Source organism: Dermacentor albipictus, chromosome 3 (assembly GCF_038994185.2).
Source record: "Dermacentor albipictus isolate Rhodes 1998 colony chromosome 3, USDA_Dalb.pri_finalv2, whole genome shotgun sequence".
NCBI classification, from domain to species: Eukaryota; Metazoa; Arthropoda; class Arachnida; order Ixodida; family Ixodidae; genus Dermacentor; species Dermacentor albipictus.
Genome location: NC_091823.1, coordinates 12,084,547 through 12,111,369, shown reverse-complemented (window position 1 = coordinate 12,111,369; position 26,823 = coordinate 12,084,547). Strand labels below are relative to the sequence as shown.

The window sequence follows — 26,823 nt, the reverse complement described above, 5'->3', positions numbered from 1 at the left end:
TACAGTTCGCACCTCTTTCAATACTCCAAACGTTTCTATCTCTAAAAAAAAAAGTGGTGCACACACGACGCCGATAAGATGATCGAGGACCGCTGGCTCTTTGAGCCGTGCTGACAGACTGGAAACTCTCAAGTGCGCGAGATAAATGTAGTGTCCAAGGGAACCCTGCAGCATGGCCGTGAGAAAAGTTTCTGTCCTTCTGAACTTTTCTGTTGGGAGGGTTGAAATTGCGCAGTTGACTTATTCACCAGCAGTGAAAAAAAAAAAAAGGAATGTCGTAAAATACAGCCTGAACTTTCAGCAACCGCTGGGCGTAGAAATTGATCGGCTAACCGCCCGCGGAATGTGTTCCATTGTGATAGCGGTGGAGTATAAGAGATGGTTTAGTTCTACGAGTACACATAAAGAGAAGTGGTGAACGAAAAGGAACGACTTTGTGATGGAGGTAAAAACCTGTAAAGCATTGGCTGGTAGGATCGAAACACAGAAGCTGATACCCCTGCATACGCGAAAGTGATTTTCTGTTTCCCTTCGCCAAAAAAAAAAAGTCCTCACGCACGTGATTTTGCATCTCGAGGAAACTTTCTCTGCTCAGTTCTATTCGATTCGACCTTCTCTTCCACACCCGAGTCCTGTCGTGTTTTAACTGTACTTTTTCTTTTCCGGATTTGGTCTCCATGGCACAAAACTTTCACAGATCGTAGAATAGGTTAGGCACATCGAGTCGCTGGCGGCAATGTGTAGGGGCTTAGGATTCAAATTATAAATAAGTACGCTTATACTTTGAATAAAAAATAAGTACCAAATTCGCGTTCTTACGCCATGCGATATTATGATTGCGTTATTTTGGAAGACCACAGTGGTTCAATATTTTGATGTTTTCTCGCAATATAGAAAAAGAGTCTGTTTGAAGCAGTAGGCGGGGTATATCTGCATCATATTTGTAAACGATGTGGGTTATTGCTTTTTTGTAGCTTGTAGGGTCATCGTGTTTCCCGGACACTTGTGTTTACTCTTACAGATTTGGCACTAGCAAAAGGCTAAAGCGAGATTTAATGATATTATACGAAAGAGCCGGCGGTGACAACTGTCGTCTAAAATTTCTTCCCCTGAAATTTGAAATGAGGAATATGTTCATCGTTTCAGAATATAGTAATTAAAGCTTACTAAGTTAGTAAACTGCCGGTTGCCAAAAGAGAGCGTCAACGCGCTTAGAATATAAATACCGAGTTGAAACGTTTCAGACTCATCTTGTAGACAAGGAAATTTGTGAAAAGTTCGACGTCTTTTGCGTCACATAATGGCGTTGTCTGCGGCAATGGTTGGAATACAAGGAAAGTTATGAGAACTCTTCGGTTAATTTTTAATATTACTTGCTAATTTTGTCGTTCCTTGCCTTCTAAATAGGTTATAAAAAAAGCTTAAGGAGTTTTGAGCGAGCAATTTGCCAGTTCATCTATTATATCTAGCGAACAGCCTTCTGTGGAAAGCTTGGATATATAATTCAAGCAGCTGCTGAGTTTGTACAATTCTGCAACACACAAAATCGATGACTATTTGCTATAGGATTAGGTTCCAAGTGATTCCAGTAACGGCTACTGACTTCTGGAAACAATCACGCACTGCGGTGCTGTCGCAAGACTTGACATCGCTCAAAATAGAACTCAATAGCACCGAGCGTCCCACCGCAGAAATCCCAGTGGTCTATGCGCGCGAGCACCTTGTTTGCCCACTAAATAATTACGAACTTTCCGGTATTCTGAGTGGGCGGCATTACGAAGTTTACCGGGTTCCGCGAGAGCGTTGAACGCCTCAATAAATGATCGGGCTGCTGCCTTACTGGCGGAATCCTCTTTTCGGGCAACTGGACGGGCGAACAAATGTGTTTGGCATACAGGCGCGTTAACGAGCACACTGACGACGCATTCCCGTTCACCGACCACGCACCCCCTCCCCCTCACTCCTCCCGCCTCCCTCCGTCATCCTTAAACTCTTAATCTTCTTTTGCGCAGAGAAAGTGTGCGAGCCGGCCGAGTTTTACGCAACGTGCGGGGACGGCGTGACGTGCATACCGAAGACGTCGGTCTGCGACGGCGTAGTCGACTGCCCCGACAGGTTTGACGAGTCCAACTGTTGTGAGTATGCGCACGTGCTGCGTCACTATGTAGCTACAATATGCTTAGAGTTCACGCGCAATCTTCTAACCGATGCTAACTTTGCTGGCTGGGCGAGTTCCTTCCGTAGTACTTCAAAACAATAAACTAAGGCTGACAACGACAAAAAAAAGAAGGGGAGGGGGGGGCGAATTATTTGGGTTGGTTTGTCTTGGAGAACTTGAAAGCCTGTCAAGTGACCCTAAAAAGTAGAATAAGATAAAGCTTCTACACACTCGTTAACGTGGTCCCCAAAAGCACCCCATATCGTCTACACGCAGCAAAGCAGCTTATGTCGCAATGTATTCAATGTGAAAAGGCGCGTATCGTTAGCAGAATGTCTGAAACTGACAACTAAAAAGTAAGACCGAATGCTGCGAGCTAAAAAAAGAAAAAAAACGTGTAAGAAAGCCGTGCACGTAGGAGAAAAGCTAAACAATGCAAGTAGAATTGATGCTTGCGCTTAGCACTAACAAAATTCGCAAAATGCTTAAACCTAACCTCAGCTACTTTTCTTCCCACTACACTGTTCATGTATTGCGTTTTTTTATTTGCACTGGTTTTTAAGTACCGACCAACAACCTGTCATGCTGCCGACTCGAACATCTCGCTAGTAGACGATTTCATGTATAAACTTTTATTCGAGTGAAAGTTAGGGAACCGTTACCAGACGAAAAACTAGCAGCAGCTTACTTAAGCCTATAGCAGCAGGTGAAACGTGAATGGGTACACAGCGGCTATCAGTATACGAACTTACACTGTTAGTGTCAGTGCGTAACAATACACCCTGAGAAAAGTTTGCACCCTTTTAGTCATATCTTGCCACACAACAATGAATGTCATCTGTCATGCCCGCATTTCCTTTCTTTAACGCTGCGAGCCCGGTACTTCAAAGTAGCGAACGGCATGCGCGTTATCAGCATGGCATAGAATAGTCGACAGGAAAGTAGCGGGCGCGACGTTTTCAAGAAAGGAAACGCAAGCAGGGCAGATGAGGATTATTGTTGCGTGCCAGATATACACCCCAAAGGGTGTAAACTTTCTTTAGAGTTTACATATAAAGTTGTGCGGCTAACAAGGAAATCACGGTAATTTCGGATAAAAAGAAAAAGAATATAAGCAAACGGCAAACAGTGCCTCAAAAAGTACAAGAAAAACTTGGAGGACGCTTTAACTTCGCCTTTAAGAGTGGAAAGCGTTAGCGCTATCGGGCCTCGTTGACGCCGACATCGGATATTTTGCGACACGGGGCCCGATAGAAAACTATAGTGGGCCGATCGCGGTGGCAGTGCAGGGCGTAGCAATGGCTCATACCTCCGTAAGCCAGAGGCTACAAGCAGCGACTCAATCGTTCATACTCCCGTAAGCACGGAAAAAGGGATTTGTGTTTGAGATTGCGCGCGAGAGAATTATATTTTCTCGCATATTCAGATTATTTTCTCGTATATTCAAATTGAAATCCAACGCCATCATGTCTTTAGGTTGTGTGTAAGTCGTTCTTCCCGAATTTTCTTACGCATTTTAACGCGACAGCGTTAAGGAGCTCGTGTCGCAGAAAAGCCGGTGTCGTCGGCGTCCGCGGCGTTGGCCGTGAGCGATAAATCCCAGCAGGCACTTCATGAATAAGAAACAACTTGCAAGATGGGCTGGGTGGGAATCGAACCAGGGTCTCCGGAGTGTGAGACGGAGACTCTACCACGCAGCCACGAGTTTTTTTTTTCTTTATTGCCGGTCTTCGACGTACACATACGGCATAAACAAATACACTTCATAATGGTAAAAGCAATGACCGTCTTGGGCCCTTGCGAATAGTTAAAAACACTTGATTACCGCTAGTTCATCCAATATATGCATCCATTCGGGTGGTTCTGTTCTCGTTCTATAAGCTTCACGCAGATATAGCACGCTTTCAATGAAATGCTCTCTCGCAGGATGAATAACAAGCCTCTCATGGCACTCATCCATTCTTGTTTTCCACAGGCTATGTAAACATATTGCCATAAACATGTCACATGGCATATCTGCATTCTCAGTTGGCAAGAAGCGGATGCCGTACGGTGTTATCGGTAATTCCTTTTTCAACGTTCTTTGTAGGATGTCCCACAAGAACATTGCATCTGAACAATCAAGAAAGATATGCTCAATCATCTCTGGTTGCCTGCATCTTGAGCAGTTTACAGACCATGGCACAAAGATTCCCTTTTCTCTTAGCCATGGCTTCACTGGGAGCGTTCCACTGTGTAATTGGAAGAAAAAGGTTTTGGCGCATGACCGTATCGGCATCCGCTTCACTCGCTTGAGCACATTTCTTCCTCTGGATTCAACGCGGTACATAGAACGATAGACAGGCACAGGCAATGATACATCAAGTAAATCTTTGTACAGTCTTTTCCGTTTAACAGATGCAAGGTAATTCAATGAAAAGCGCGTATGTAGGAAGTCAAAGGCTAATACGACTTCTCGCAGGAAGGCTCTGAGCCTAGGTCCTGTGGTCTAATCGGAGGACACAACGAATTGAGGCAACGCGTTGCTCAAACGTCTTTGAAGGACTGTGCACAAGAATGTATCTTTTTGATCACGTAGGAACAAAAATCTCGACACGACTTGTCTTAAAAAGAGATGAACCAACCCTAGGCCTCCACTTTTCACTGTTCTGAATAAATTAGTGCGACTAGAGCGCTCCCATACGGAACCCCAAATGAAGATGGCAAACTGCCGGTGTATTCTTTGTATGCTGACTCTTGATGCGCACAATACTTGTAAAACATACCATATTTTGGCCACTAAAAACACATTACACACTGTTGCTCTTGTGAATATTGATAGTTCTCTCCCACCCAGCCTTGCCGTTTTCGCCTTAATTTCTGCGACCTCTCCTTGCCAATAATCTTTGGTGTCCTGGTGGTGTTGCAGAGGTACCCCAAGATACTTGGTAGGCTTATTCGTCCACTGCATTTTTTCAAAAAGTGAAGGCGTGTGTTCCCATTGTCCATACCATATCCCAATCGACTTACCCCAATTAATCGCACTCCCCGTCATTTTACAATACTTTGTCACAACATTAACGGTATTGCTTACACTTTGCTTGTCATCACAAAAAACAGCGACGTCATCCGCGTGTGCTAACAGTTTTACCTCACTGTAACCGACCCTAAAACCCCGGACATGGCTCTCTTTTATTATCTTTAGACACAGTGGCTCGAGATATAGGGCAAACAGTAGAGGCGATAATCCACATCCCTGTCTTACGGAAGACCTGACGGCAATGCTGGGAGAGAGTGTTCCATTAACGATTACCTTTGTGGAAACGCCTGCATAGCACATTCTGATCCCTTCTGTTAAGATTGTTCCCACATTCACGTGCTCCAAAACATTGAAAAGAATTGTGTGTGTCACTCTATCGAACGCTTTTTCTAGGTCCAATTGTAACATGGCCACCCTACCAGAAAAGTCATCACAGTGCTCAAGTACTGTTCTTGCTACGTGTACGTTTGTAGTTTTTGACCTCCCCTTAATGCCACATGTTTGATGTGGCCCTATCAATTGTGTTATTATACTCTGTAGCCTTCTGCCCAAAACTTTAGTGTATATCTTATAGTCTGAGTTTGTTAAGCTGATTGGTCGATAGGCCCGCACGGATAGGAGCGATGAGGGATCGGTAGTTTTGGGTATCAGGACAATATGACTCTCGCGAAATGACGGTGGCAGTACCCGCTTTTCATAGGCTTCTGTGATAACGTAATAAAGAGCTGCAGCTATATCTGTTTTGAAAGCTTTATAGAATGATCCACTCAGTCCATCAGGTCCTGGCGTTTTCCCAGGGCTCAGGTCATCTATAGCCTGCTCTAATTCCTTGATGCTTATTGGCATTTCTAATCTATTTCGTTGTTCATCATCTAGACTTGGCAAAAGGTGTAAGAAATCATTTTCGAACCCCTGTTCGCATTACGTTTCATGTTCTAAGAGTTCGCTGTAATAATCTACAAAGGCAAGTTGGATGGTTTTCTTATCACGTACTATTTCATTACGGTATGTTAACGCATTTATCTCCTTTCGTGAGGCATAACTTTTTTCATCCGAAAACGAGCGCTTTGTAGGTTGTTCTCCGCACCATAGATGTTCTGCGCGTGCGCGAATGATTGCGCCCCGATATTTTTCCTTATCGACAAGTTCCAACTGTGCTTTCGTTCGCTGTATTTCTTTAGCGAAACAACCAGGACGGATGCTTTCCATGTTTAAATAAAAGTTGAGCTCACTTTGTAATTCTATTTCATTTCTTTTTTCTTGGTGGTGTAAAACGCTGGACCTTTCTATGGCTATTAACTTTGTTTCTTGCTTAAAACACTCCCACCTTTCCATGCAGTCACTGTGAACACCCGATAACAGCTCTTGAATGCTATCTTGAATTTTTTTTATAAATATTTCGTCCTGCAGCAGTTTTTCATTGAATTTCCAAAGACCCCAGTTGAAGCTTGACGGCTTCTTTGGACCAAGCGAAAAACGGACCAAACTGTGGTCGCTAAAAAAAAACATGTTTGACTTCATAATCACTGCACAATGGCAACGCTTCCCCAGAAACATAGACACGATCCAGTCTGGCATGGCTGTCCCCTTGAAAATGAGTGAACCGAGGTGTATCATTATTGGCTAAAACGTCGCCTATATCCTCTAAATTATGTTCTTCAACGAGTGCTGCCAAGAGGAGCGCACTGCCTTCGAGACGAGACAGATTACGGGCTCTGTCTTCCACTTTGCAGACACAGTTGAAATCTCCCATCATGACCATGGTTCTCTCACACCTCAAGTGACATTCCACGCTTTCAAAAAAAAAAAACCTTGCGCTCGGCTATTCTATTCGGCGCGTAAACACAGATAGCGCGGAACTTGAGATTGCAAAACATAAAATCGCACATTATAATACGCCCGGAATCATCACTAAATACATTTTCCACATTTATACCAATATTATTGCGTAGAAAGAGCACACAGCCCCCTGCTCTACCAAACTCAGCCACGAGTTCGATGCTTCAAAGCGGTACAAAAGCGCCTCTAGTGAACGCGGTGTTGCCTTAGAAACGAGCTGTTTCTAGGCTCAGGCGTGCGTCGCTTGCTCAGGCGCACATTTCGTTGCCGCGCCGAACGCTGCGTTGCTCGACGCTCACCGCGTCCGATGCGGGGCGCGTAGTCGCTGCGCCGTAGCCCATTGTCTCACACCCCTTGGCGGGTCGACGGGAGCGCTGTCGCGTTCCACTCTTGAAGGCGAAGCTTAAGCGTCCTCCAATTTTTTACTTTGACAAGTTCAATTATTTCAGTAACGCCTATGCGCCACGCGAAGGGCCTGCGTGGTTGTGGGTCGGGATGATTTTAACGCGACAGCGTTAAGGAGCTCGTGTCGCAGAAAAGCCGGTGTCATCGGCGTCGTCGGCGTTGGCCGTGAGCGATAAATCCCAGCAGGCACTTCAAGAATGAAAAACAACTTGCAAGATGGGCTGGGTGGGAATCGAACCAGGGTCTCCGGAGTGTGAGACGGAGGTGCTACCACTCAGCCACGAGTTCTTTTTTTTTCTTTATTTTCAGCCACGAGTTCGATGCTTCAAAGGGGTACAAAAGCGTCTCTAGTGAATGCGGTGTTGCCTTAGAAACGCGCTGTTTCTAAGGCTCAGGCGTGCGTCGCTTGCTCAGGCGCACATTTCGTTGCCGCGCCGAACGCGGCGCTGCTCGACGCTCACCGCGTCCGATGCGGGGCGCGTAGTCGCTGCGCCGTAGCCCACTGTCTTACACCCCTTGGCGGGTCGACGGGAACGCTGTCGCTGTCGCGTTCCACTCTTGAAGGCGAAGCTTAAGCGTCCTTCAGTATTTAACACCACCTGTCTAGTAGTATTTAGAATGACTATAAATGTGGAAAACGTTTCCTCAACATTTTTTTTCTGACAGACAACGCCGCCCACGGCGGATGTGGACGCCGGATTTTCTTCAACACGGGGTCTTTCATGTACTTTCCTCCCCCTTGCAGGCTTCCATAGAATTGATTTGCCAACACTTATTACTTGATTCGTACCACGTATTAGTGCTCGCATGGTAACAGCCTCCATTAATGTCAGCATGATGTCAACACAATTTATACACCAAACATGTGAGCTGCCACACCAGCATTGCTTTCCCTCCATGTCAACCTTTCCCAACAGCTTTATATCCGCCAAAGCTGACTGACTAAGGCAAACCGAGCCAATAGTTGCCCTCGACTGCCACGCTGATCATTTGTGGTTAAGTAACTACAACGAATAACAGTGCAGCGACAGGTCGATGCCCCACAATGCCGTTCTGTCTATTGGAGGTACGGTATACTTTCCTGTGTTTCTATTTAAGCTAATTGTCTTCATGCACACAGCGTCGATCACTCGCTTGCGAGAAGGTATGATATGGAGTTATCGCTCAAGGTGATAATCCTCGTGGTGCGGAAATGAAGGTTTGCAAAAAAAAAAAAGAACTATAGCGTCCGTGTTTCGCACGTCTTTGTTTCCTCACCATCCATGGCATGAGTACCTGCCAACTTGATCAGCTTTCTGTCATTTTATCAGATGGTCCTTTCTGTCTGTGTGCTATTGGTGTACCGTGCATTCGTGGGAGGAGCCTGACCGCAGTCTGCACAGTTCGATAAGAGGCTGACTGCGTTCTACAGACAGGTGCAACTGATGTGGGGGAAAGCACGCCTGCGAAAGTGTTTTGCGTCCCTCTGACGAGTATTGACGGTATTTTGTTATTCCCTCTCTCTCTCCTATATATATATATATATATATATATATATATATATATATATATATATATATATATATATATATATATATATATTTCTTGCTCTCCATTTTTCAGCAAAAGGGGTCACTCCTAAAATCAATGCCTTCAGTAAGCATTACAATCAACGTTGTTTTTATTTTTATTGCTAGAATTATGAAATGTGAACTGAACTGGAGAATAGGCAGTAGCATTTGATACACTCGAAATGTTTCGCGCTAATATTCTATGATCGTCTGAATAAGAGAGTGCAAGCTACTTCGTATTCTGAAGAGAGAAATCTAATTGCGTAGCACAAATACAAGTTATTATTTCTCACCAACGGGTTTGCTTTCTTTTAAACAACCGACGTTGTTCTTGAAAATGACGACTGCCTGGTCTGTAGTTCACGCTTTGTGCACTTCCACGTCTTAAAAGCATTTTCGGTATTTGTCAGCGCTGCTTTCTTCCACTTTATCTCCTTACTTGTGAACGAAAAAGTTTCTTTTCATGGGAACTGTTTGTCAGGTCGTGTTAATATTATTTGTAAGTGAATTTCAGTAAGCCTATTGCACGGCCTTATTCAATCTGAAAAGTATTGTTCCGTATTGCTAAATATAAACAAACTAGCTGCCAGCTTCTGTTTCGATGCGGAAGCTGTAGCTGTACAACTGGCACGTCGAGCACTGTGAATTAACAGACTATGCAGCAAATAAATGAAGCGCGGAAGGAAGAATAACTATGCGCGCTTAAAGTCGACGTATCGATGAAATAACGCCACTTGCAGAAAAATCGCGGTGAAAACACCAAGAGGCACTTTCTTTGACTTCCCAGGAACTTAGCGAAGTAAGAACAACGAATCGAAGAGAAAGAGTGCAATACAGAGGCCAGTTCTGCGCGGATCAACTTCGCAGCGCTTTTGTAATCGACTCTAAAAGCTTTCCGCATTTCGATGCTGCAATACCCGGCACGCGGCTTTGTACGGGTAACGCTAGCTTTTCTGCGGACTAAAAGCCTGCGCAAAGGGGTCGTTTTTCAGTGAGAAAAGGAGCTGTGATCTGCGCATTTCAATGGGTCTCGCGGAAGTTGTGCAAGAAGTTTAAAGTGTGATAGCCGCGTTGCGTTTACTTCAGTGCTAACATCCGCGCGTGCATTGGTAATGTGCTTATGCAATCGTGCGGCGGCTCGCATTGCCGTAAACTTGTTTGTCGCCAGGCGTTCGCGGTTGTTTCATTGATATTGCGCGTGGTCACTGTGCCTGAAAGGGTTTCTTAGTTTCCTTGGCGAGTGAGTAAACCTAGGGCAAGCGGCAACAAATCGTACTGGAGGATTGGAACGAACGTTTTTGGCAATTACAACTCAACAGTATTCCCCTAGTTGTAGTGGAAAGCTGATTCTTTTCTACCGCGAGGAACGTGTTCACTAGGTACTTCACCCACGTTATTTATGAGTCGCTATATCTCAGTCGGCGTGTTGAAGCCCATAGACGAGAAGAATAGCGTTGTTGTGTGTTTTACTCGCCCCGGTTTTCTTTAGCAAAGTTGAGTCGGCCAATGGGAACTTGGAGAACTTTTCTATTTTTCTGTGGAACGAGTGGTGAGATTGTTAACCAAAGGATGAGTGGTGAGCAAAAAGTTATTTCCAGTGTGGCCGGTGGGACATGACGAATGTCACAATGTGCGTTAAGGGACACGAAGGATGACGGGACAGAGTGCACCGAGTTGTTTCTTTCTCAATTTCGTCTCCTTCTATTAGCTGCCATCCCTTGCCAAGTTCTAAATTCAGGTCGTTGGTTATCCAGAAAGACAACGTCGTTACCAAATACATCCTGAATGTCTCTAGGTGTTCATAAAGTGTTTGTGAGAGAGAAGAATAGGAAGTGAACAAACGATGTCGGGAAAACTGAAGTGGGATGAGCGGCCAACAAGCGGCAACGTGAGTCATGCAGGTGCAGCCTGTTGGTAAACTGAAAAGGCCAGCCTGCTCGTCGCCAAAGGCTCCCAGCTCTCGTGTAAGAAGTTGCGCCCAGCAGCGCTCGCCTGTCCTGCGGTTTGTTTGTTTCACTGCCAACGCGGGCAGCCACGTGCACTCACAGCTTCGGCATATACAGTATAGCTTAACCCTTTCTGTCGATGAGGGTGGGGCCTTCTAAACACCTGTGACAAATCACGTGTCTGACAAACCTACATCCTTCTCTTCTCCACCTGCATTTCGCGTTGTTCGTAGTTTCTCTATCTCTTTCCATCTCTCTTTCTTTATTGTCATCATGCCGAAGTGTTTGCCGACCACGGGGTAAGCCTGCAACGATAAAGCATGTATTTCACTAACGCACATTTCTTTAAGTACCACCCATGCCATTACGTGGACTTAAGTCAAGTTTGTTAGCTAAATATATAACACCATGGTAGCCTGACAACCAATGTAGTATTAAACTGCGGGAACATAGGTCGGGAAGCAAATAACCTAGTCACGTTGCCAGTGCAACAGATGGGCCGCATTCGGTGCTTCCTAACGCGGAGCGACGCGCAATGGAGTGACAGGGAAGGAAATGACTTAGAGATAAGCAAGTTTCTCATAAATTATGAACTGACATCATAGATGGACCTAGAAAGCACTCTTTCTAGAAATTCTGTGATCGCCAGCTGTTTAAGGATACGCGGGATGATTTGTGACAACTAGCGCGTCCTAATTTGTTTGTGACATGTCTTCCGCAATTGATGAACCTATAACCTATAAACAATTCTAAAATTTATAAGCTATAAGTATTACCGATAAAAACAAACAGACGAAAAGCACCTTGTCGTGGCGTGAGGTAATCAAGGCTGACTTGATGGCATTATTTTTTTTCTTTCTTCAAACTGCAGAGGGTCTCTCTGTTCCCGAAGAGGACCGCCTGAGTAAGTGTCCATCTATCATAATTTGTTGATTATCATACAAGCATTAAGAGGAAGCTTCACCACGAGGTGAACTGAAATTTCTATTAGTTTCATTTTATTTGATCATAACAGCACAGCAGAAAGCCGTCGGGCCAATAGCCTAAGCAAGCGCATGCGGGCCCATGATCACACATAATTGGAAGGACACCTCATATAAGCCACGTACTAATAATCTGCAGGGAAAGTTGATTACATTGAACTAATGAGTAAAGGAAAAAAAAAAACAGAAAAACCATCAAATAGCGCGCCTAACAAGCCACCGTCAACCTAGCAGCTCTGCTATAAATATTAAAATAAGCCAAATAGTGAAATGTGTGTACAGGGCGGAAACGCTTTCGTTGAACACGCCCTGATAGTTCATACAAAAATTGCCACAAATTGATAACTTTCAGGTAATTGCAGCATCAAACGTATAACTATATAACTATTCTCCCTAAACTTCTGTAATTTATTCGACAAACTTTTGTAGAAGTATTCTGTAAAATGCGCCTATGAGAATGTCTAAAAAAATGCGCATACTAGTTCAAGGCTTACAAGAAATTGCTAAATATTTTTGCAATTTAGCAAAATCCTCCTCTTTACATTTATTGGCTTATTTCACGATATGTTTATTACATTGCTTTCCAGTATTTGGACGCTTTAATTGACGCAGTGCAAAGCTTAGCGTTATCAGCTTACATCTTGGATTTGGAGAGTTTTAAATCCCCCCATGCTTAGTTTTTATGCTATGTATTCCAATACGAGCATGCTTGTTACAGAAATATGACGTATAAATAAATAAATAAAAAAGAACGCTTCGAACAGTCGTGAAACTCGATATTTTAAATGCAACATGCTTCATGAACACCAGCGCGCTGGTTGGAAAGGAAACGCCCCTTCCACTTGATAAGTGGTGCGAGGTGAGGCGTTTTCTTAATGCCATTTAAGTTTCGAGCCTTTCTTTGATTTTCTTTATTGTAATGTCTCTCGAACGTTTCCCAGAATTCCCGGACTGCCCCGCGGACTACTTCAGATGCAAGACGGGCGGAAAGTGCATCATGAACATCTTGGTGTGCGACGACGAGGACGACTGCAACGATGGCTCGGACGAAAAGAACTGCGGTGGGCGCTCGGCGGTGTTTTTCACAAAGCTGACAGAGTGCAACGCGTAGATGATTGTTCCCGAATGTGCGGATCGCTCGGTGAAAGGAATCTGGGGCCGAGATCTGAAATGTTTCTGCATGTTAGAGCTATAAGGCCGTTGGCATGGCCACCTTCGCTAACAATATTGTCACGGTCAAGAATTAAACCACTAGTGCTGAGGACTGGGCAATTTGATATTCCATTAAATTGGAATTAAACGCTGCCAAAAGCGTGAGTTATGAATTTAACTCTTTCTTGGGCGGACTTGTGGCCCATAGAGGCGAGCAACGCTCAATGCACAAGGACAGCGGCGGCACAATCGTCGTATCTGAATCCACAGGGAAAGTCCGTCCGCTCTTTATACACGTATCACGGTCAGTTTAAGAGTAATTGCTCGTGTTCGAGAATGTAGTGCAACAGTATCGGTGTCACGCGTGCTATATGATTAGGCAGGACACTGTGGCAATCGGAAACAACAAAAAAACTTCCGTAACCACGTCTTTCACCGAGCGATACCGTGATAACAGTGATAATCTGGTGGATAATGGTCGCCGGCTAAAAGTGAAGCAATGTACCCGCGAAAATTTATGTGTAGAGCTACAATTTGCTGGGATGTGATTTTAGGAAGAATTATACAGCGTAATAAAAATTTATTTAAATGCGACGCTTGGGCCCGTGCTCTCAAAACAAAGTAATTTTGTGTTTGGCTAGCGTTCGGGCACTTGCAATTCATGATAGCGATCGGCGTGTTAATGGTACGACCTCAGCGACTAATGGTAATCACGAACGGAGCCTATGGAAGTGTGCCCATGTTCGCAAAAACTTCTTACGCTAAAAGTGCTTTTGAAAGCAGACACCAGCCAATCGCGATGATGGATGCATCTTTTATTAGCGAAGGCGTCTGACCAACGGCAATCGGCGCTTGCGAACGGGAAGCTTTGCGAATTAAGCCTGTGTGCTTTATTTGCCTACAGTCTAAATATAAATGCCCAATTATCCGCCTGGGAAACGCAGCGACGGCAGGCCGCTTTTGAACGACGAAGCAGGCTTTATTGAATCAGTAAAAAAAGTTGATTATATTCCTCAGTATTCGTGCCGAAACCACGATCTGATGATGAGGCGCACCGTAGTGGGAGACTTGAGACTAATTCTGACCACATGTATTTCCTTAACGTGCACCTAAATCTAAATGCACGAGTGTGTTTTGAGTCTCGCCACATGGAAATGCGACCTGCGCGGCCGGGATCAAATGATTTAATAATTGTTGATTGCACATTGCCAGCACCAGACTGATACCATCACGTAAAAGAAATGCGACGTTAACGTTTGCATGATTTATCAATGACTCCTTAGTTTTCCTTTGAGACTTGTGAGGCGGAAAAGATCGTTGTCTTTCTCTTGCTCCATGTGTTTTCCTTTGTCCCTGCTGCGGTGTCCTGGCCCGTCGCAGTGAAGCAGTGCCCGCCGACGCACTTCCAGTGTGAGTCGGACAAGAGCTGCATCAAGCGACTGTTCCGTTGCGACGGCGACGTCGACTGCGAGGACGCGTCGGACGAGAAGAACTGCCCGGTCGGTGGCGCGGGCGGGAGCCGGTAGCGAGCGCGCGGCTCTGGCCAGGAATCCGGCACGCCGGAGGACTGCGGCTCGAGTACGTGCGGAACCCGAGCCGATTGGCGCAGGAATGCCGCAATAGAGCTCCGCTCGAGCCTCCGAGCATTGCGAGTAAACGTTCCCTAAAGTGAACACCACAAGACCTATCGTGTAATTTTTGATACGCTAGGTTTGGTGCCCAAAAAATCTGGCCTACGCGGTGGAAAACCTAACTCAAAGCCCATAGAGGCATTTTTGATAAGCTGGCGCCAGTTTCCAGTCGTAGCTAGTTCAACAAAGCAGTTACCAATAAATTAATGTGTGAATTTTCACAAATTATACTTCATTATGTTTTCTAGGTATGTACTCCTCATGACCAGAAAGAAAGGCGAACACGTTGTTTCAAATTTTGCTTAAATGAGGAATGGCGTATGGAATTGGTTGGGCTATAGTTCAGTAAAAGAATACGTTAGCCACAAGAGCATGCTGTGACCGAGAAAAGTAAAACGGCGTGAAGTCTTCCGCATATTTATTTAACACATACGGGTAGTACCCAGTCCTTATGTGAACCAGCTTCTAGCAAAAACATGAGCTTGTGGTTGAATAAATGAAGATGTTTCAAAGTTGCTGCAGAAGTGTTTTCCTTCGCAGCTTGCGGCACTGCAGTTCTCCATTATGGAAACCGTATTTACTGCCCCATAGCTGTTTAGAAAAGCGCGCTATATAGATACTTAGAAGATGTAAAAATGATGCTTGCATTTTAGCAGATATCTTCAAGCGCAGGTGATCGGAACGAGATGCGAGAGCAATTTTCTAACGCTTTTGATAGATGCGCAAGAGCCATCTGGTTGAAGCGAAATACTCTCGATAGCGCATCTGGGTATTCCAGCTCGAAAAAATCATACACTCTGTAGTTGAAGCTAGGGCACGATGTGCCTGCGGACGATTTTCGTCCCTTCTCTTTCGGAAGGCAAGAAAAAAAAAAAAAAAAGAGGAGAGAACTGCCAAAGTATCGACCGTGCTCCGAAGCGAATGACTCGATGCTTTTCGAGTGGCATAGCGTTCACTATAAAACGAAGGGCATTCCTTAAATTCGTGACGTTTTCTGTCGCTTATCCTTTCAATACATTCGACAGCTGAGCGGCGTGAAGGGTATACAGAGCTATCGGAAAGTGTGCCCCTTCCACGCACATCTGGCGCCGCGCGAGTTTCGGATGGCTTAGCCGATGAGCGCACGCGCTCCAATGGTCGCGCCCTGGGGGCTCGTATCTTTAAAAGTGATAATTCTAAGAATAACGTATCTTATCTCAAGTCGCGTCTTTCGCACGCGAGATGCTGACTCCTCAATTGAAAGTTTGCAGAAGAGCTCCGATACATCTGTCGAAACTGCATCATTTAAAGCGAACCTTATTTTGTCTCTTGCGTCTCCTATTTTCCCCAGGGGTTTGGTGTAAGTACGCACTTACGTCACAACCATATGAAGCCAGGCAAGGAAAGCAATGGGGACACTGTTTTTTTAATTAAACTAGGGGTGTGCGAATATTGAAATTTTTGAATACGAATCGAATACGAATAAGGCGAAAAACTGTCTTCGAATATCGAATCGAATATCGAATATATGTGTAGTATTAAAAATTTGCAAAACGAGGTAACAATAGCTTTATTACCTTTTTAAAAATAATATTGCATTTTAGGAGGTTGCTTCAGGTTAAAGAGGCACTCATTATAGGTAATGCACTCAGGTAATGTCAGGTAATGCTCTGTCAGGTAAACGCTTGTTACAGATTATCGCGAAGGAAAATTGACTGCTCAACATGTTCACAAAGTAAGGGCTCTCTATGCACTGTGACATTTGTCCAGGTAACATTTTCTATGTGCATATTTTATTGCGCATACTTACAAAGCCCGAAAGTACATCATATATTATTATAAAAGAGCCCTGGAATAAAGCTTGGTAAAAAAAAATCGAAACTGATCATGTCTCACGGGCCTGATGCAGATAGACAGAAACAGAGCGTACACATTCATAGTAAGGTTCGTTACAGCACTTAAGATCACAGTGCTGTAACGCTGTGTCGCCGTTTGGTACCTTCTTTTGTCCTTGTTTTGTGTTGCGCTGTAACGAACCTTACTATGAATCCCAACCAACTGGCCCAATTTGCCATCTTGATGCAGAGCATACAGATAATGAGCGGATCATGTGAAGCTCTCAGTGAATAAACATGTTCTTAGGAGAATGTGGAGCAAGCATATAATTCGTTAATTGCTAAAGTATTCACAGTCTGTCCAAATATTCGCCGTTTCGACCATTATTCGGCCATCCTCGAATATTCGGGAATTTACGAATATGCATTTCTCGAATCGAATAAGCTTCGAATAAAGAAAATATTCGATTCGTATTCGAACTTTCGAATATTCGCACATCCCTAAATTAAACTATAGAAATGTTGAGGCAAAGTAAAATGAAAGTAGGCGAAAAAATTTAGCAGCCATTAAACTCTGTGAAGGTGGATTACCAGCGAAGCTGTAGCACTTCACACAGGGTTAGATGTGGGTTAATATATTTATTTTCATCATTCGGTAATGATATTGCTTAGTTTATAATAATGGTAATGATATGTAATATCAATTAAATATTGCTTAGCGTGTTTTAAATACACTCAGAAACCCGCCAAAATTAACATTTGTGGTCACCTGATTAAGATTTGCAATTGCCTGAAAATATAATTTTTGTTTGCCTCAGTTAGTACGTGTTTTAGGGACCTGGTGAATTTCTGTACAATAATGTTGTGTGTCATTAAAAGCAGATTCTTCTGAATGTGTAATTTCTTATCTTTAATATATTGCAGCAAACGAAAATAGTAAGCCTCATTCGCTTTAACCAAATCATACCTGGTAAATAACGGCAACGTGCAGAAATCTTTCTGTCTGCCGTAGTAATCATGGATGTACTGCAAGGCTCTCTTCTGAAGTAGCAGCTGTTTCTAATAGTTAATAGTAGTATTGGTTATCCGTACTAATTTTGAGTATATTGGTGCATAATATATTGGAAGTCTCAGCCACACAGGCGCGAATTACCTACACTGCAGAGACTGCCAACACATTTACTTATTTCAGATGTCAATGTTGATATGTGTGTGTTCCAGGAAAGCCTTTGGTGGAACCATACGCTAAAAAATTAATAAAGTCAGCCTCATGTATTATAAATCGGCAGTATTGATGGGCCTAAAAATTATGTAACTTGTTTTAGGTAAAGTTAAGGAAAGCTTATTGTGTTGTAGCAAGGATTGTAAATTATCTAAGCACCGATTTACGATACACTCTGCCAGCATTACAGATTTGGTTGTGTAAAGTGTTTGTATCATTAGCATACATAATCATGTCATGAGCGCCTAGTATAGTTTGGTAATGTCATTAATATACATTAAAGACAATAGCGGCCCAATATGGATCCCTGGGGAACTCTAGAACTGATAGTCGGTCAGAACAGACATCATTCACTCGTACATATTGCGTCCTCTTAAATAAATAATTCTGTAATAGGTTTAGTGTAACACCACGTAAGCCATAATTATTGAACTTGTGTAAGAGAATATCAGAGATTATGTACGCATAACAATCTAGAGCGTAGAGGAGTAAACCTAGAGCGTATTGCTTGTGTTCTTTGTTTTCAATAATTTATCCTTAAGAATAAGTAGCACTTGCTCTATACATTTTTTTTTTTCAGGAAGCCAAACTGGCAAACAGATATCAGGTTATGTTTAGCGAAAAAACACTAAATCCTGCAATCATTGACATTCTCGAACACTTTAGAAAATATTAGACGACACGGAAATAGGGCGTAAGTTTGACATTTCCCTTCGATTACCACCTTTGTACATACTTTAGCTATTTTTACGTCATCGGGAAACACGCCAGTTGTAAACATCAAGTTTGCAAGGTCAGACAAAACGTCACATATAAAAGGCGTGACACGTTTGATGGGAACAGATCTTATGCCGTCAGTGCCCGCAGACACATGATTTTTTAAAGTTGATGATTAGAATGGCTTCAGAGGAAGTGGGCGAAAGAAAAGCAGACCTGTATAGGGAAGTGATAAGGTTATCAAATACAGTTTCAGCTTCAGGTACATCACTGAGCGGTTTACGAACATCGATAAAGTACTCATTAAAAGCACACCCTAAATTAAAACCCGACAGTTTTCCATCCGGCGTACTGATTTTCGTCAGCGTGTTATTAACTTTTTTTTTTAGTTAGGTTAGTAACTTCTCGCCACACCTTAATACGGTGGTTTGGGTTCCTATAACGCGCTCGGTAAAATAATTTGCATTTGCAGCTTTTAATTCCTTATTCAGTTTATTTCAGTATTTTTATATTCCTTTAAGTCAATAAAGCCTCGACTGTCGATGAAAGAGTGGCACATATTGTTACTTGTGCAGATATTTTTCTTGTATATCTGTTTATTCAGTGCTTCCTGAATTTATTTCTGTTTAAATTTCTTTGAACTAGAGGAAAAGCGTTATTATAAAGGTCTAAAATCTTGCTGATAAATTCTGACTACACCTATGTCATGTGTCACCTATGTCATAAACGTTATGCCAATTTATATTCTCAACGAAGTATTCAAACTTCTTCATAGTTTCATCGGTAATTTTCAGCGTAACAGCAGTACGTTTAGGTTTGTGCACTTTGTAGATGAAGCAAAAAATTGGAATATGATCGCTGATGTCAGAAATCGCTAAGCCAGGTTCAATATCGGATGGTACAACGCTTGTCACGCAAACGTCTAAGAGGGCAGCAGTATTAATCGTAATTCTATTCAGTAGAGTAATGCATTTTGAACACACTTAAGAGGAAACGATGCTGTTAACTTCTCTAGTATTCTCGTCATCCGACAGTATATTTTAATTAACGCCTCTCATAAGTACAAGTGAAAGATAGGTGGAATTCAAATTTAAAAAAAAGTTTTCAATAAAAAAAGATGTATCGCTTATTTCTAATTGGTGGCCTATAATTTTCCGCGATGACTACGTTAGGCAATGGTACTGTTAAACATTCAACATTGGGACTCATAATTGAGTAGGCGTCCAAAACAGAACGCTAGTAGCAGCTTTTAACATATACAGCAAGGCCTCCACCCATTCCATTGGGCCGCATTGGTCCATTATATGCGTAATTATGCAAAAGAAGACAGTCCTCATGGGTGAACAACCAAGTCTCAGTTAATACTAATGCATGAAATTCAGTTGTTAACGAAGTAGAAGAAATGATCAACTTGGTCGCGTTTGTTTTTAATGCTTGTAATGTTAAAGTGAACGGCAGACCACACGGGTACTGTCATCATGACTAACCCATGCAAAGCGCGTAGTTGGGAACTCGATACCGCACTTTGGTGTGCCTGGAGATATATATATATATACAGTGGATATCACAACTCCGTCTTTCGTTTGTACGGCACAGCGATCCCCACAGTCGGTGGCATTGTCCTCTTGCGAGTCAAGAGTGTACGGTTGTACATATATTTTGCCCTTGGCATATACGGCATTACGTCCTGCTCGTGAGTCCATGTGATGTTGCAGTATAGCTCCAGATGTGGCAGAGTAAACAGCTCCAGTATACCCATAGACTTGAAACAATATATCTTGAGTTTTTATTAAATTAATATTCCTGATTTTTATTATTATTAGGGATGAATTGTTGACGCCTGCTTCACTTGGTCGGCCCGGTTTTGTACCACCCCCATGATCGGCTCATATTTTTGCCCACGGATACGATAGATGCATTGGTGGGCAGATGTGTACAGCTTCACTGTAGAAGAGACGTAGATGCAAAGCAATGTAGGAGTCTCAATGACGTGAAGGTTGTTAGCTTCATCGCCTACAAATGTCTGCATCACGACGACAAAGACGATGTACGAGTATTGTACTTGTCGAGGCAAGAATGCTGATGAGAGGTGTATGGACAGATAGTTACAATACATATCTAATACATTTCAGGTACACATCCGCTGTGTCACATTGGCATATCCACTCCGGAGGATTAGCCAAGAATGCGCACGTACCCAGTTGCACATACCCAGTGACCCAACTTATCCACTAAGCCAGACAGCAGCAAGAGTTCTATTTGGGCACATAATCAGCGCCCAAAGTAGTTTATATATAAATCGACGACGAACGGGACAGTGTTTCTAAAGCAAGCGCTATGGACAAGGGCGAAAAAAAAATTACATAAATGGCAGTACGGGCGCTGTTGTTATTCTTTTCAAGCTCGTCCATAGTGCTGTTTTAAGAACACTGTCAAGATGAACGAACTCGCCCAAATCAACGTGTTACAGCAAAAAAAAGAAGAAGAAAGGAAAAGAAATAGCTAATGAAAGCTCCACTGTAAAGAAACTTACCGCTGGGGTAACCGAACGCGCATTCTCCACGACGGCTGTTTTCGAGTCCGCATCGTTGGGTATTTCCCTATGCGTACAAGATTGCCACTGTGAGTGTCAGCGAACGCTGATCACGTGTATGGCGGCGGGATTGCCATAACCTTTTGACCGATGCCGTCATGTAGAATGCCGATGGCGTTACTTTAGGGGCGGGCAGGTTTTGTAGACATCTTGTGACTTGTACAGATCTTGTACACTCATAAATCCCCAAGAATGGGAACGTAGGTGTAGCCACCACCATAGCTGAATTAAGACCATCGCACGCGTAATTCAGATGATCTCTGGGTTCGGCTCTCACCGACAGCAGGTTGCTTTTTCGCGCGCTTTCTGTAGCTTATAATTCCTACATTACAAATGAAATAAATAATTACGGGTGTGTTCCAGCTTGTTATGATGGTGACTAAGAAATATTACGAGAAGGGCAATGGACTCGAGTATGAGAAATGGATTCACGGCCACTGAACAAACACAAAAAGAAATCACCGTCCAAGCACGCCATAGAGCTGGTTAACCAGCGCAGCTGAAACGTGTAGCCCCGGTGTTTTTCACTAGGTTAATTTTGATGGTTCATTTAACGACGGCTTGATAGGCTGCCGAATCCCCGGTATACAGTTACTGCTTGCGCCCGGCTGCACGAGCCTGCTTTTGTGCCCGGGCTGCAGCATTGGCACGGCGTAGACGAGCTCGTTCCCGGTTCTGCTCGCGGCATTGCTGATCGAAAGCTGCCTGCTCCTCAGGAGCACGTATGACGCGTGGCCGAGTCATTTCGGAGCCAGAGAGAAACTGCTGCGCGCGCGCTCGGCGAAGACGGAGAGCAACGACGTCACTACTGGCGCAGCTAATCCGACACCTACCTAGTTAGCAAAAGGTTTTTCACGCAAATTCATGGCGTCATGGTACCTGACCCGACTGCCATAGAATGGGGATGCTCCCGAGTAGGCGACAGTGATTTTGACCTCACCGCTTTCATCACGCCAACTTTGTGAATGGAAATTTCGGGCCAGGTAGCGTGCCGTCATGGATCGGGGCAAACAGGCCTTGTGCTATCTGTGTAGGGTTTGCTAATCGCGCGCCTCTTTTTCTTTTTGTTCTTTCGCACATGCTCATGGGGTTGCGCCGGAGGTGTTTTCAGCGTAAAGGCGACCTACAGACGGACGGACGGACTGTCGAATCGGCTAGCTATATACAGCTTCGCTGTAATAATGAAAGATATCATATCTGTCTAGTCTACAATCGCCTTCTGTTTACGTTTTACGTTCTTGTGATTGTTATTTTTCACAGGCTGCTGCTTCAGTATACCGAGACAACTAGCCCGCAAGTGGTCGAAGTCTACACAGTGCGAAAAGACGGGACAAGCAAGAGCACGAACGACAAAACGATGACCTGCGACTGTAACGATCATTGCGTGCTGCTAAGTTCAGCGCAGGTAGTCGCTTTGTAGCCCGTGCGCTTACTTGTCTCGTCATTTCGTGCTCTTTAGACTATTGCCATACATGAGCTATCCCGCGTCAACGCTTTAGTTCACAACTTGTACTCTGCGTGACATTTCGTAATAACACCGTTATCACACACAAGCGTGTTACTGCTATGACTTGTGAGCATTATACTCATTTTTCCGAGCTCTGCTTCCTGCTAGTAGACCTAAGAACCTATAAAATAAGTCAGTGGCATGGATGAAAAACGACTTTCAGTGCTCGGTGTTGCTAACAGCGCGCAGACGTGCTGCTTTTAAAAGCTTGGTTGCGTGTGAATTTGGTGTCACCTTAATTTAGTGCTTGTGTTCTGTCAGTTTCAGATCCCCGCTGCGGCACCACCACTTGACATTCCGGCTCTGCCACTGGAAGCGCACCCTGTCCTTGATCCTCACAACGCTTACGACTGCAATGAACTGAAATGTGTGACAGGCGGTGAAAACGAGACCGTTCTAATCGATGAAGTTGTTGGCTATCGTCATAAACATAATGTTTCGTTGAACCATAGTTTTACTGACTGTCTGCGCGTGCTTTCGAGATATTTGATTCATTAGGTGGATATATTAAATTCTTTTGCATGTTTACAATTTTCCTTTTTTTTTGAAGACCATTCGCCATTGGCAATGGCGACGACGTCCGGAGTTTCTCATAGCAAAGATGATGCACTTGTTTTTGCGTTGTAAGCAAACGAGAAATTTTGTCGATTAATCACCGAGTGAAGCTTTTGTGCCCTGACGCCGGTGCTCCGGTAGTGAAACATATACTTAAGCTTCCGTGATTGAGTGCATATTTTACAGCAAAGCTGTTTACCTGACGGGCCTGTATGAATGAGCCATATGCGTGGTTTCGTAGGAGGCAAAAGGGGGTATCTGGGCTGGCTAACGTCAGTAAAGTGAACAAAAACAGATAACGAACGATAGTACGGCGCAGATGAATAAAAGGACACGTGATTTTACCGCGCGCCGCTCCTGCGCAGGGGGGGTGGGGGTGCAACCGCGTTGGCCGCTTTAGCTGCCAGTTGCGTCTGCTGTCGTTTGCCTTCAATACAACGGCACGGCAGTCATGGCTGGAAAACACGGAGGTGTGTGCAGCGGTAGTCGCCGCGGTGTGTTAGAACCCGACTGTGCATTGCAGAGGTAGACCATTTCAACAGTTGCAACTCCGACAAAAATGAACAAAAAAAAATGGGAAGACCACGCTTTGGTGCGTGGTCTTCCGAAGAACAAGCCGAGTACTAGGAAAGGCGTCGACAACAGAGGGGCGACTATAACCAACGACAACGTGCCCGTGCGAAAGCGGAGAATGCGGCCAGTGACTTTTCCTCCGAAGAACGTCAGCGAGAGCAGATGCGAGAGTGTAATCGTCGGTATTATGAAACACCGTTCCAGCGCACAAATGAACACTGACGAGTGGAGAGGGAGAACAAGAGCGCCGGCTTGTTGTCCCAACTAGCCCAGCTGTCCACGCTAAGCTAATCATCGGCGTCGAGCGCAAGCTACCGTTGAAGATGGCGCGCTGGAGGCCGCTCGTAAGCGTCAAGCTAGGTCGTTCGAGTCTGCATCCAAGCGGCAGAAGCGTGAGTTGCCACCTCCTCCGGGTTTCACTGCGGCGAATTCCAAATTCAAGAGAGTGTTTCCAAATTCAAGAGAGTTTGGCCATAGTTGCACGGAACAGCTTCGCTTGTATACTTTCAAGGACTTACCACTAGCTTATCGTATCTAAAAGCAAAGTCAAAGATAACTTGCGACTACTTATAGTATGCGTCTTATAACGTGTGCGCACGAGTGTTCTTATGAACTCAAAGCCAAAATGCCCCGCTTGGTTATGCATGTGTCTTTGCCGCAAACTAAGGCACACTCAGACAGAAGGAACATGGACGACAACACGGGCGCTTGTGGTGTCGTCATCTCGTCTCGTGTCCCGTCTACGTTTTGCGCTGTCGACACCAGTATGAAAAACCAACAAGCCCAAGCTGCTGTTCTAGCGAAATACAACTGTTTGTTGGCCTAGTAGGTGTTTGCTGAAGAAGAGGCTCCTTTTTGCCACAAATTCTTGTGTGTTTTAATTTGTGGTAAAAAAAGAGTGTCCTTGAGCAAACACAAACTACGCCAACAAACAGTTTTGTTTAGGCATACTTTGCTGGAGTACTTTTCCAGTGTGGGAAAGCGAAATACATTTTTATAACGGAAACAACGCCTTCTGCGTTGCAGCTCGTGACAGCAAGGTTAAGCTACATTATATAGTGCAAAAAAAGGGCGCCTCTAATTTTACGGCTGGTGCAAGCGGGGCCTCTCAGTCCGGATGAAAGCCATGAATTAGCATGGTCACGTTTGCAAACGCAAAGTGTCGGTCCACAATTATGCGGGCTTATGCTGTCGTGAAATATAACCTCCCAAAACCCTCAATAAGTGGTACTGTAAAATGTAGAGAATAGAAAATGGTTGTCGAGTGCGTGCTAAGGCCACGGGCATTGCAACCAGCTTAAGATTTCTTCTTCTCGTTCATTAAGATTAAGATTTCTTCTCGTTCATTACGTAGCTAGGGTCTCAAATCCGGCAGCATTAAGGCATTCAGGTAGTATGTAGGGGTTTATTGATCAGTTGCTTTCATCGAAAAAATGTTAACCTAGATGTGACGCCTGTGGCAGAAAGCCGTTTCCACAACCACCGCGAAGGCTATGAGTGATGGCGCTGGCTAACACTGCCACAGTTAGGTCTCGCAGATACACATAGATGCCCTAGAAAGTGGACGTGAAAGCGGCGCCGAGGTAGATCAATTGGCAAGAGCATCGCACGGGTAATGCGAGGACTTGGGTTCGTATCCTGCCTACGGTCAGTTGGTTTTTTCAGCCACATTAATTTATGTATTTCTCATTTCTTCAATTCAATTAAGAACTTCAAATAATTTCCCTTATGGTGTCTTTAGCGTCATTGCTGAGTTCTTACGATATATATATATATATATATAATGACACCAAGGACAACACAGGGGAAATTACTTCTATTTACTTATGTAAAATAGAAACTATAACTTAATGGAATCGACAGTGGATGAAAAAAAAATGGCTGTGGCTTAGGTAAGGTTAAGCCCAGGATGCGAAGCATACTAGCCTTTATTTTAGTTGTTGAACCACTGTTTAGCTTGGTGAACTGCTGTTGCTTGGCTATATTGGGTTCGGCTAGACGAAGAAACAACTCATGCGTTACTCTGCTTCGCCTTGGACGCCCCGCATTGGACGCGGTGAGCGTCGAGCAACGCAGCGTTCGGCGCGGCAACGAAATGTGCGCCTGAGCAAGCGACGCACGCCTGAGCCTTAGAAACAGCTCGTTTCTAAGGCAACACCGCATTCACTAGAGGCGCTTTTGTACCGCTTTGAAGCATCGTACTCGTGGCTCAGTGGTAGCGTCTCCGTCTCACACTCCGGAGACCCTGGTTCGATTCCCACCCAGCCCATCTTGCAAGAGTTGAGCCAAAGCCACTTCTCCTCTGTCGTGACGTCACGGTGTCACGTGGTTTCAAGGCGACACCGCCGCGCCTCAGGAGCTGGGTTGAGCCCTCGTAATATGCTTCGCATAAAATTGGAGGACGCTTAAGCTTCGCCTTCAAGAGTGGAACGGGACAGCGTTCCCGTCGACCCGCCAAGGGGTGTAACACAATGCGCTACGGCGCAGCGATCATTTACGAGGCGCTCCGCATCGGACTTTGCACCCACCAATCACGCGGTGAGCGTCGAGCAACGCAGCGTTCGGCCAAAGCCACCTAGACGCGGCAACGAAACGTGCGCCTGAGCAAGCGGAACGAACCAAAGAACTCGGTGTCTCGGAGGGGGAACGCCAGCCAAACGTCGTGATCGGCACGGGCAGAGAGAGATATATAGTGATCTAAAGAAAGGAAGGACGCTTGATTCTGCAACCCGTGAGAGAGCACGGCGAAGCATCGTCAGGGGAGAGTCGGGGCCGTGACGCGCCTCGCACCGGTCCCCGCACAGCCCCAATGCGCGCGTGGCGCGCCACCTGTCGGGGCAGCACCGTACATTGAGAGGAGGTGGTCTTCTCTTTTTGCCGCAAGATGACTCTGCGTGTGCGGAAAGCGCAGAAGAAATGTAGCGGAAACGTACTTCGCTACTCGCTTAACTGCAACTTCTGTAAGTTACATGCTCATAATTACCGATATACACCGCAGTATAACATTCTACGGCACAGTTCTAGGACAACGCCGCATTCACTAGAGGCGCTTTCGTACCACTTTGAAGCATCGAACTCGTGACTGAGTAGCAGCGTTTCCGCCTCACACTCCGGGGACCCTGGTTCGATTCCCAAGTGGCCCATTTTGCAAGTTGTTTT

General features: G+C 44.6%; 1 protein-coding gene across 5 annotated transcripts in view; it reads left to right on the top strand.

The window, feature by feature from the left end:
- The window catches only part of LOC139057231 (sortilin-related receptor-like), an 84,569-nt gene extending 61,502 nt beyond the window's left edge, over positions 1-23,067 (top strand). For 4 of the 5 annotated variants that reach the window (XM_070535086.1, XM_070535088.1, XM_070535087.1 and 1 more), the window contains 6 exons: positions 2,013-2,135; positions 9,024-9,056; positions 11,789-11,821; positions 12,842-12,961; positions 14,433-14,630; positions 22,798-23,067. In XM_070535086.1, coding sequence (XP_070391187.1) covers positions 2,013-2,135; positions 9,024-9,056; positions 11,789-11,821; positions 12,842-12,961; positions 14,433-14,578 — 455 coding nt within the window. In that variant the 3' untranslated portion in view covers positions 14,579-14,630; positions 22,798-23,067. Of the gene's footprint in view, positions 1-2,012; positions 2,136-9,023; positions 9,057-11,788; positions 11,822-12,841; positions 12,962-14,432; positions 14,631-22,797 lie in introns of those variants that run through there. The other variant, XM_070535089.1, reaches the window with a different exon arrangement.
- The last annotated feature ends 3,756 nt before the right edge of the window (positions 23,068-26,823 follow it).